The sequence below is a fragment of the Lepisosteus platostomus genome, chromosome 11 (assembly GCF_059453375.1).
Source record: "Lepisosteus platostomus isolate fLepPlt1 chromosome 11, fLepPlt1.hap1, whole genome shotgun sequence".
Classification (NCBI taxonomy): Eukaryota; Metazoa; Chordata; class Actinopteri; order Semionotiformes; family Lepisosteidae; genus Lepisosteus; species Lepisosteus platostomus.
Genome location: NC_142621.1, coordinates 31,252,077 through 31,264,805, shown reverse-complemented (window position 1 = coordinate 31,264,805; position 12,729 = coordinate 31,252,077). Strand labels below are relative to the sequence as shown.

Here is a 12,729-nt window from a genome sequence, read left to right as displayed (position 1 = left end):
GTATCTGAGATGCACTGATTGGATAATGCCTTTCATGTGCTAAAAATCCAGGTACTTTACAAATGCCCTTCGTAGTTCACTAACAGTGGCTGTGTTTGCAATGTCTGCTATGGATCTTTCCAGGTCTGGAGAAAACCTTTTTCACTTCTTAACACTGAAGTCAAGTGTGCTGGTATCAGAGAGGCTGCACATCAAAAGATTGGATTTAGTGACCCCTGTCTACAATTGCAAACAGTACCAGTGTCAGTTTATATGAATCAAACAATGCAAGATGAATCCTTAGTGAAATAATCTTAAATAGTAGCTCTGTGATCAAATATTCTTCAGTACTACAACACAATTCCTGTTTATCTAGTACCCAGGATTATCCAAGTCATTTGCAATGTTTGTTTCATTCCTGCTTCAACTTTTTTATTTCAAAATCAGCAAAGGACACAAGCACAGAACAGAAGCTCATGGGATGCAGGTACAGCAGGAATGTGGTCAATTACAATGATGGCTGGCCAGTGGAAGATAAAGGTTTGATGTTGCAGTACTGTAATTTACCATAACCCCTTTAGCACAGCATGTTGGAGGGAACTGATGACCAACATCCTGCAGTTGAAAAGGAAGAAGAGAGACAGAAAACCTGTCCGGTTCAAGACTCACCCCAGGCTGGGCCTCGTTTCTCCTCTCTGTCCTCTGTGTCTCCACCGGGTTCTCTGTAGGGGGGAGGAAGCCGCATTGGCGGAGGGACGCCTGTTGGAGGTGATTTCTGTGACAAGGAAGAAAAAAAAAATTGATGGGCAGAGGCAAAAGAGGAACAGGTTTACTACAGGTACAGCCCCCTCCTGAAAGAAGCCATGGTATTGGCTTAAAAAACACAACTCCCACTACTCTTTGTGCAAAAAAGTGCCCCTGCTATCAGTCATAAATACACTTCAATGAATTTTTCAGTCGTGTCTTGCGGTTTGTGCTGCTGTTTATGATCATGAAAATGAAATCAGAAAGAAAGTTTTCCAGTCTTCATTGTTGTCAAAGGTTTTTTTTTTTTAATTTTACTTGTGGGTTCTAAAGTCTCCCATTTTGGAATTATCATTAACTTTGACACAGTCCATAGTGTGACCTGCCTTATGCTAATCTGTTGAGTGATGGTTCGGAGTGCTGCACTTATAAGTAGTTATTGAAATTGGTGAATGTGGCAGTGATCCTAGTACAGATCTCTGCGGTACTCCACTAAATATATCAGCCCAATCAGAGCATTCTGCCCCTATGTGAACACTCTGTAGGGATTATTAACCAGTACCAGGGAACCCATTAACCAGTCCTCAGTCATTGTACAAACATTACCTTGAATATTTATCAGGTACAAGTTTAGAATTGGGATGCTTATCTTTTATGAGGAGCATTCTCAAAGCCTTCTGAAAATGTAAGTTGAAAGACGTCTAGTTAGTTAAGCAAGACCTCCCTTTTACAAATCCATGTTGACTATCCCAAAAATCTTATAGCCATATTAATGATCCTCTAGGTTAGGGCTAATATTGTCCATAACCTAACAAGGCTTTAATTCCACACAAGACCAGAAGCTTTGTGCTTTTGACACAAAAGTCAGGATTCTCTGCTTTTATTCACCTACTTATTAAGTGCAAATGCCTCAATGGACTCATTTCTAATAATAAGAGTGTCATTTGATGTTAATTCCTGCCTGGGATACAGCTCTACATCCTCAGCTAAGATGTTTCCCTTGTTAAAAAGCCAGTCTCTCCCTATGAACACAGTTCTGGGTGGAGTCACTGTAAATGTTATGAGACCTGCAAGAGCAAGTGGTAACTAAGATCCCAACCGAATTAAATAATTCAGTTTACAGAGCATGAATTCTGATCTCTGCAAATGATTAACTTTGCTATCGCAAAAAACATTTCTCTATTGACAAAAGTCTTTCATCAGTCACATTACATATATTGACATGAAGACAGAAGAAACACAAAAAGACTTTGAATAATTTAATTAAAAATGTCAGGAATTTCACATCTGATTTAAAAAAAAATGTTTTTCATTGCACAAAATAAGGGCTTTCTGTCAGTTTACATATGAAGGCTCAATAACTACAGACAACAGCAGTTATTGAATGTGAGCTAATTACATACTGTACAAAATCATTCAAAAACCTGTTTAATCAAGGTAATGAAAACAACCTTAAGATCCAATAAATGAATGAAAATAAACGAGAGTAACAGATGTCATTGATAAAACATACAGTAGGAACACGCACATAGTTTAAGAGATGCATATAGGATACAGCTTAACATAATTGTAACACGTAAAAGTATTAGATGTTAAATATATGCAGTACAAAGTAATTTTTAAATGTTCAACACACCAGTTGGGTTTTGTATGTTTGGTTTGTCTTTAAATTACTAAATGAACTGTCCGTTTGTTGTTCTGCTTTTGATGAATGACAAGTCAGTTTGTTTAGCAAAGAAATACTTAAATGTTGCTTCTGTATTCCTGGGATGCTTCCTGGATTTTGACTTTTTAAGCGGAACTACAGTATCTAGCAATTTGGCGAGGACACCCACACCAGCCTTGTCAGCCAGAATTAGTCTCTTCCCAAAGTATCTTTATGTAGCAGCACAAAGGAGAAAGATGCTTCATACTGCCAAAACACACAGCCATCCCCTCTGACCCCTATAACGTACAATCACAGAGCTGTTCAGACGTCAGCACTGCTAATCTGCATCTGTAACCAGAATCAAAGAAACTCTGTGTGTGAAGCCTGCTATCAGCCATCCAGCAGCATTTATTAATCGAGCTGGCTGAGTGCAACACCACTATCCAGCTTGCAATCACAGCCTGCTGTGCAATGGCATGAATTAAATCCCATTACGGAGAAATACGAGGTGCAGAGCAGACGTGTAGCTTTAAAAGAGCAATACAGACTCATTATGATCCCGGGAACGAGAGCTCTGGCACCCCATTATGCTGGCTGCAGCCTTGGCACTATAATCTCATTACCTCTTATAAGGATAGTGTGTGCAGGTCTGTTTGGGGGGGGGGGTTGTCTTCGAAAGGTCCAGAAAATGACAGCTTTGCTCTGAGATGAGCAGGAGTAATTAAGCCGCTAGAGAAGGGAGCATAAGAAATACAGCGCTGTGTGCAGCAGTTGACAGCTAAGAAGATGAACATCACTGAGAACCACGCATTCCTGCATTCTGAGTTATAATCAGCCACACCCACACACTGTAAACTATGAGCTGCTGAGCGCTGGGATAACCCTTAGTAAAAACAAGCCTGTTCCAAGTGAAGCAAAAGCACAAGACACTATGTTGCATACAGTATTATGATGGAAACAAAAGGTGTCCCTCAAGCCTTGATTATAAACAGCAGCCTCTACCTCTGTAAATCTTGAACTCTCTTCACACTCTGTGCCCTCCAGAATTATACCCCCGATGAAACAGGACCAAAAAAAACATAACAGAAAGCTTTATTGTTAAAAATATACTGTAAGCTTAGCCTTGCACAGAACAAAGTCATATTTGTCATAACTGAAATCGAGAAAATATGAGGGTTATATACACGAACACTTCTGTAGTTTGTCTATTGTAAATACAACTCTGACATGGATTACAAGCACAAGGTGTTACACGTTCTTCCGAGGGGTGATTTGACCATTCCTGCAAGCAGAATTGCTCTCAATCCTCCAGACACCTTGATTTCATTAGTGAACTGCTTTCTTGAGTTAGAACCAGAAAAGTTCAATTGGAATGACATCCGGAGACTGAGATGGCCACCTGATAACTATGAAAAGCTGACCATTTCATTATCGATTTGGCCGTACGGTATGCTTTGGATCACTGTCGGAGTTTAGACGCCCCCTCACTTAAGGAAAGTTACCGAACCCCACCATATTTCACAGCAGGCATGTGAGTTTCTAACATTGAGCTCTACCTCTTTTTTAACCAAACAGTTGAGCATGTCCAAAAAGCTCTATTCTCATAAGACATGATTCCTGTTACCATTCAGGCGTAGTCTGGCAATTTCAAAGCGCCCTCTTTCTGTGGCTTGTTCTATTCAACCCAGCCATGAATGCTAAATTCATGCTGGGAATGTGGAATCATAGTTTTTCACAGTTTGTGGCCTGAAGATGCCACTTTGTGTCAGAAATCTCCTACTGCTGCCTGGATTTGTGGCTGCCTCCCACATTTGTCTCTCAGACTGTGATGGGAAGCTACACTTCTATCTTATCAGTTCCCAAAATACCAGTAAGCCTACATTTGTTAAGAATGGACAACAGAGTGAATTCATCTTTTTGTGTGCTGTCCTTAACCATGATGATGCCTGCTACTATTTTTTGTTACCTCCATTTTTACCCCACAGGAACAGGAATCCTTTAGAGATCTACATATTGTTCCCAGGGCTTGTAAATCAGAAAGTGATTTAGTGTTGAGTGTTTCTTTCTTTATATATTTCACAAATCTGTGGATTTATTTGTGCTGGATTAAATTCAAAGGAACAGTTGGAAGTATGAAAAAGGCCACTTTCCATTGCTTTAATGTAAAAACATGAATTGAGAATTGTTTTGAAAGAGGGAACTGAAATTGACACCAACTCTGGCAAGTTCATTATTGTTACACCTGAAGTACCCTCCATCTTACTCCTTTCTCTCAGCCACATTGCACACAGGCTACCAGCAGCACTGCCACACTTATAGCTCAAACCTGGTGTGTGAAGTTGCTCACCAATGAGAAATGGGAGGTAATAATCAGAGTGAGATCTTTGATTGATTGGCAACTTGGAATACCTTAATCTACCTTCCTACCTTCTTGTGCTCCGGTTTCTGTACGCTTCATGCTAGTTAATGTTTTCTGCAGTTTCACCCCCACTGTCCTTTTAATCAAACCTTTTCAATGTAAATGTGAAGTTCCTGACTCAACCTGCGTATGTTACAATGTAACATCCATATACAACAGAGTTTTCAACAGAGACATTTTCTTTAATGAGTTTTTGTTCTTGCTTATTTATAAACTGTGTCAAGTAAGGAATAAAGGCATATTTAGTCCTAATTTAGGAGTGACTTCAAACAGAACTGTGGTGGGAGTAATTACTGCACACAAAAAAACACTTAATAAAGTGATGTAAACACAGTGTTCTAATGCAATAAGCAAGCGATATTTGGTTTATTGTGCATTGCAATAAATATTGATACATTTTTAAAATGAGCTTGGACCAAAACTAATTGCATTTAATTGGATGCCACTGCAAATATGAGCTAGGTATTTATTTATCCACCTGAACAAATACATGCTAAAAATGCTTAAAATGCCAGGCTCGCAGCGTTCTAAATTAGAATTTAGATTTTAAATTGCAACTCAGGAATAAGTACATCTTGAAATTAAGGGCATAAGACATAATGTTTATATAAGGCAAATGTGTGTGAGTGAGACTGTCACAAACTCACAAACCTTTTTGGCTCTGAATCACATGTGATCGCATAGAAACAAATGGGCATGGCATATCATACCCACATGAGTACAGTGCCAAGACAAACTGAAGATAGTGGTAGATATGTCACCCACAGAGCTCTAGCAGGATTGAGCGAGTGTCCTACTCTCTTTACAACTAAACTCATCACAGGACTGACATCTTCAAATTATGAGAACAGGACAGCCACTGTCTCTGTTAAAATGGAATAATTCCATGAGAAGAGGTCTTCAATGAGTTAAGCAGATGTTTAACCCACAGGGTTTCATGTAACTGAACAATAACCAACAGGTATCACATTGTAAACACTTGGGTGCTCCAAGGAGACATGCACAGTAGGTGCCAAGAGAAAATAAAATGTAGTTAGAAAATAGTTTTATTTCCTTATTCCTCAGTAGATGCAGCAAACACATAGGAGAATGGAGGTTGTGTCAGAACAGCTGCAGGCTTTACAATTAAATTTGGATCAGGACTATTTTCCAACTTTTATAAACTTTTATAAAAATGGTTTTGAAGACTTTAAGGTCTTCTTGAGTCAAGAACATTAACTGGCAGGGAGCTAGAAATAGAAAAGAACATAAAGAACTGTAGTCAGTTCACCATGTTACCTCCCTTACTGCATTTACAATAGCTTCAAGTGTGTACCTTGTGCAATACTGTAAACAGGACAGTATTTACTAGCTTTGATAATATATGTGGTGTCAGCTGAATACGGAGTATTTTCACAGTATAATGCGAAGTCCCCCAAAACGGAAATGCCTACAAGACATATCAGAGTTCATTTTCATGATTATATATAAATATAATTACCCACATAGCATTTTATTTGTTTGTGATCGATGAAAATGCACACATTATACTGTACTACAATTACAAAGATCAAACATTCAGGTCAATGGTACCTAAAGTCCCATTAAGTTGAGATGGGTGCAGACCTAACCTTCTAATGGAATGAGTGTACTCAAATCATGCCCAATAATATCACTGAACCACCTTCACTGCTGGAACCAAGCGCTTAGGGCTTAATGCACAGATAACACATTCCTGGGGTATGCCCTTCCACTCACTGGCACCCTTTGTTGATGATGCCTTTCCCTCAGAGTTCCATGATATCACCTTAGATTTTAGACAATGTTGCTTGAGCAACATAAGCAATGACAGCTTATGCCAGCATAACACTATGAAGAGTCCACTCAAAGAAGTGCTCTGCCATTCCTAGGTAGAATATCATCTGGCTTCTGGACCAGAGATCAAGAGTAACACAGACAAAAGTTGCCAACCCAAGAAGAGAAAAGTATAAGAATTAAGAATTTAATTAGACATGGTTTTATGGGCTGGCGCTAGTTTGGATTCAAGGTATTACAGAATATCTTTAATGAAGCACTTTCCAAACAATGTATGACATTAAACAAAAGATTGGTTCAGATTCAAGAATCAGTTGATGAGGACATATAGAGTTGTATGTCCTGAATAACTACAGCAGAGCACGGCTCTTGATACATGGATAAAGAAAACAGGGTGGGATGTAGTAACTGAAAACAGAAGAAATGTAAGTGTCAAATGCAAAATGTTACATTTTCTAATACAAACCAATAAACCCTCTACAAACACAACCCTCTCTTTGGTGGCATGTAAATGAATGATACATCATAATAAATGTCAAGATTTATTTATGTCTTTAAATGAATAAATATTATACTGTAGAGTGACTAGCAGTGTTTGCAAATTGAAGGCCAATTTGATTTATCACCGCATACAGAACCTGTGGGCAGAAAACAGCTGTAAAAGCAAACCGAACATAGAAAAATCATCTTGTGCACAAAATTACACTGCCACCTCCATGAATAATGTTGCCTGAAGATTTGTGTTAGCTTCAGGAGTTAATGACAAAAGCTAAAGCTAACACGGTCCTGTGTACATTGCACTAGCAATGTCAGCATTTTATGCCAACAGATCTACATTTAGTCTGTTACACATTTGTTTTAAAACAAAAAGATCACAATTTCAAAGCAACCTTTAATACAGTTTTTGAGTTGTCCAAGCAGGCTATGGTTTTGAAGACTTTAAAGGCCTCACAAATCATCCATGCTTTTACTTATTAGAGAGAAAACAGGGGCATTTTATACTTCATCCTTGTAAAAATACATTTTCAACAGAACAATTCATATATGACTTCCCTTCATACTGTATACGAAGGCAGTTTGAAAAGAATGTTCCTTGTATAGGACAGTCTGCTGTGGATGAATGTGCAAAGGGCTTTCAACGTTTCCCTCAATATCTTCTGGCAAGATGTAGTAATACAAGATCTTGGATCTCAGATGCCATGATCTTACTTTGCTGTGGTCGCAAGTCTGAAGGTAAGATTTTGCTAGATGCTAACAAAACAAATGGGGAGTTTGCTCTCTTGGTCAGTGGTCATTCAGCAGAGGTCAGTAACCAGGACTCTCAGAAAACAGAAGCCAACACACAAAGCCCAATCCCATGTCATTCTTAAATGGGATCACCTCTATTAGAGAGCAGAGTCTCAATCAATGTACGCACACAACTGGAACTGCCTAAGAAAATATCTTGTAGATGCTTTTCTGCTGGAATATCTGCTACTGTTTTAGCTTCCTCTTCCCCTGTATATGACTAAATTAGTGACTCTCAATGTATAAAAGGGGAAACACTGCTGTATTCAGTCTGAGCTATATACAGAACTGTATTCTGTACTGTGCTCCTGTATGCATACATTTCTGCTTTCCTGCTCACTTCAAGAACCTGATCAATGAGTGATTTCTACAGGTAAAAAGTTAGCTAAGGCAGAAAGTTCACCAAAAACGGAGGATATCAAGACAAGCAAGTCGTCATGCAATAAAGCTTTTACTACATGGTCCCAATACTAATGTAGTATAGGGGTAACAACAAGCGCAGAATTATAAACCACTTAAAAATTAGGTTTAACTTATTGTATTTATGGTTGTGTCCAAAGACAATTCTGCAGACAGGCATGTTTAATTCCAAGACTCATCTAAAGGAGTTTAGATGATAAACCTGAGCAGAACTAAAAATTAACCAAGTAGCTTTTTTAAAAAAAATATTAGTTGCCTTTAGACTTTGCATAAAACAATCTCACATTTAAATTTAGATCATGCTGTTAGTCAGAATCCTGGAAATTCAGCTTAAAATAAGGATATAAGTTAGATTTCATTGTTTTCAAACATTTCCTTGCACAAGTCATGACTTGAAGTAGCTGGAAATCAAAGCTATCAGCAAATTCGTCTTATTAATTCAAACCATAGTAACATCACAGAATAGAGACGAAAGACTTCATTACCGCTGGAACAGTTAGAAATGTGAAACCCATGTATCTTGATTACAACTTATCTGGCCTTGCTTGTGTGGACTGGTTTACTATTTCTAATTCACATTTAGAAAGCCTTACCCATCCTGGATAAGTAGTTTCAAGGGTGTCACATGAAACAAATATTTACTTAAGTGATATTTAGATAAGGGCAGCACTGTCTACATTTTAGCAGCTGTGAAGCTGGATAGGTAAAATTTAATATTTATCTGCCTACAACAAAGGAAAATAACAGACTGAGTGCTTAGTATTATAAGTAAGCAATATTATCAAAAATAATTACATTTTTATGTAACCAACATGATGCTGTCATTTACATTGCAAACGTCAGACACACAGGCTTGACTTACGAATAATTAGTATAAATCAGAGACACATTTCATGTGTCTATAACAATATCTTCTGTTCCTGTTTTTTGTATCTTCGGATTTTTGTTCCAAGGTGAGAAGTTAACCAACTTATTTTTTTAAATAGACACACTGTAACATAAGTTTTTCTTAATGTCTTTTATACCTGATTATTTAAAACCAAACTCACTACAAGCCAAAGCAAGAGTAACACTTAACTCTTTACATCTCCTATCCCTGACAAACAATACTGTAGTTCTACATAGTTACAACATTTATAATTGCAATTTCAAATTGTGTGAAAGATTCTTCAAAGGATAGAAAAGTCCAAACAACAAGTAAATCTGCCTGTATTATTATTGAAGTTTATGTCCATTGGGTAACCATACTGTATGACCCCTAAGCCCCAGCATCAAATCCTGGACAAGATTTTTCTTCTGACAGTTTTTGAACATGATAAGGTATACCTCTGAGAAAAAATAAAAGTCCACCAATATTGCAATCAACAACCCAAAAGCACAGCCAAGCAAAAACGTCCTTCTTTTGACTCCTTGCCAAACCTGAGCTGAGACTTAGCCAACTGCCACCCACACTGCATCTGATTCACCTGCGTCCTGTACTGACTGGTGTGCTCTCATCACACACAGTAAATCACATTCCCGATTCATCAAAGTGCTGGGGGCGAAATGGGGTGGAAGGAGATTCATGTGTTTTTAGCTGCAGAGGTGACAGCACAGTGGGGAGCAACAGAGAAGAGGCCACTCACAGGGAAAACCCACAGGCAGCTCAGGAAAAGTATGACTGATTGAATAGCACCCTGAACTGCTCAACAGCAGCAAGCACTCAACTCAAGCGCTCCTTTGTTAGAAAGTGAAAAAACTATGTTAGTAACTAATAAGTATTAGGATGACGAAACAGACGCTAAGGGTTGGTCTTTAATGTTTTTACCCTCAGCTGGCATTGTAATAGTAACAATAATTGCTTGGATCTTTGCACTGAATATCAGGGTGCTTTATAATATAGGAGGGGGCCACTGAAGTACAGCAGTCATTTGGATGCTACACAGCCCTACTACACAGTAGATCAAATGGCAAAGTGAGAAAGTGCTTCATCTGTTTAATGGGAAACTTAAACCAGAGTGGAAATTAGCTTGTCCCCTTGGATTTTTAATGACTACCCAGGCAGGTCTTCATTTTGATACCTCAGCCAAAGCAGCACAGTGTTCTCAGTCACCATACTGTAGTATGACACTGGTGTGTTCCAAGGGAGAAATGCTGGTCCTCCAACACCAATTAAAACAGAAATCTGTTTTTCCTTTGAGGTCTTCCAACTGAGTAATGACTACATTTAACCTTAGGAGATCTGCTGAGCACAGGCTGGAAGGTGCTATTAGCATCTGCTGCCAAGACAGCAATGTTGTTGTTACAGCTCAATCTGCAGTTTACTGTAGAAGAAACGCTGCTACTCCAGTATTGTCATATTAGCAGGAGGTGAGTATCTTAATTGTAAACCACTGTCAATGATGATCTCACTTTAGTTCAATGGTAATCATGTTCTAGTATGGAGCCTCCAAAAATTCCCTGGTACTGGAATTAAAACATGACATCAGTAGATCTATTTTTAGAAAAATGGCATTCACAAAGAATAATGTTCACCTCCACCTAGTGTATGGATATGAGTCTCTGGGGCTTACCTTCATGGCTTTGCTCTTGGCTTTGTGCTTGCTGTAGCTCGGGGCCATCACTGACACAGGCTGCACACGGGGGAGAGAAACAGAGGTTTGACCTACTGCACAAGGGAGAACCAGAAACAGTAACAAAATTGGAGTACTGCGCAAAAGTCTGGGCTTTTCATTTTGATGATTATGCCTCTCAGACCTGCTTTGTTTTGCTCCTGGCTATTACCTTTTTCTTGGCCTATATAATCAGCTCTGCTTGAAGTGAAGCAGACTTTTGACAGCTACAAAAGGGGAGAGAGGGGCCGAAGTTCTCTAGCGAGACCCAACTGCACCCTGGAGTGTGGAAAGCCTCAAGGAACACAGGGGGTTTCAGACAGAAGAAATGTTCTCTTGCATGAGGAAAGGTTGCATGACTGAGTGATACCTCATTTATGAGCAAACAAAATGCAAGCAAAAGCTTGAAATCTGACTGTATGAGTAGCATGGGAGTACTACAGCAATAAGAATTAAAATGAAACTTTTAAAGGTTTGATGCTGGTCCAAAATGCTGTGCAACAATTATTTAAATGAGCTTGGTGTAGTCATCTAAAAGTCACGGGTACAGATTTGTTTTTTGAAAAGATACTTCAGACTCTCAGTAACAAGAAACAATCCCCATTAGCCATTGACTATTAACCAATGATTGGTTAATGCCAGACCACTTAGCCATTAAGCAGTGCTTTAAAGATCTAAAAATAAAACTGCATGTAGTCCAAAAGAGAATCATTCCAAAGAACCACTATTATGAACTGGGACCAAACCTCTAATCAACAAAGTGCATTTCCACATTGAACTACAAGGAGGCAAAACCTAGATCAGATCAGATCAGATCAGATCACTTTATTGGCCAGATACAATTTCTTGTATTAGGAATTTGTCTTTTTGCATACCCCAACTGGCTCTCCATAAGACACATAGGCACACAGACGGGGAGAGAGAAGCTTGGGGTCAGTGGGGTCAGTTCCCCTGGAGCAGCTGTGTTTAAGGTCCTTGCTCAGGGGCCCAACGGAGTAGGATTCCTCTGCCAGCCACGGGATTTGAACTGGCAACCTTCCGGCCACAGGCGCAGATCCTTAGCCAGAGAGACACCGCACCGCCCACCTACTCACACTGCTGCAATCACCTTTGTTTCTAACTGTGTAGTGCTTGATTTAATTAATAGCTTTTCAAATATAGAAAATATAAACAATAAGTCCAGATTGAGAAAAAAAAGATCTTAATTCGGGTTTTAAACTGATCTATTGTAGAAATACCCTTGATGTCTCTGGGAACAGATATAATTTGGGAGAGAGACATCTTAAGGACCTAGCACCAAGGTTTTGAAACAATACGAAATGAGGACACAAAGAGCACACAGTTAGATTTGAGATGCAATGCAGAAAAAGTTCTGAGACACAAGGAGCTAGAACCACATTCACTGCCTTCAAGCAAATTTAAAAACGATGAAGAACTGTGAAAGCAGTGGTTTTTCCAATGTGATTAAACGTTAAACAAATAAGAACATAAATATAGCAAACGAGAGGAGGCTATATTTAGTACTTTAGTCAGTCATTGGACTGTTTGTCATCTACTGGACACTTCATAGCGATAATGTTAAATTCCTAACAGTTGTTCAACAACAGCCAGGTGTAATTTCAGTCTGGTTTCACTGGACACTGACCAGCCACTGCAGGCCTCACTGCAAAATGAAAGCTCATCTTCCCAAAAGGACGTATGCAAAGACCTCATCCTCTCCTGGGCCTACAGAGTTGCAGCAGTGACCCAGCTCATGAACAGAGGGGGACTCCAGAATGGAGAACAGAAATTCTGATTACGGCTTATTGGTATTAAATGGTATTTAATAATGTGGACATTGTGCAGCT

The 12,729-nt window shown here is 39.0% G+C and overlaps 1 protein-coding gene across 4 annotated transcripts in view; it reads right to left on the bottom strand.

The window, feature by feature from the left end:
- Positions 1-12,729, bottom strand: part of patj (PATJ crumbs cell polarity complex component) — a 223,598-nt gene that overhangs the window by 109,057 nt on the left and 101,812 nt on the right. For 3 of the 4 annotated variants that reach the window (XM_088599125.1, XM_088599126.1, XM_088599127.1), the window contains exons 27-28: positions 10,844-10,903; positions 649-754 (exon numbers count right to left, since the gene is read on the bottom strand). In XM_088599125.1, the coding sequence (XP_088455251.1) occupies positions 649-754; positions 10,844-10,903 (166 nt within the window). The remainder of the gene's footprint in view (positions 1-648; positions 755-10,843; positions 10,904-12,729) is intronic. The other variant, XM_088599129.1, reaches the window with a different exon arrangement.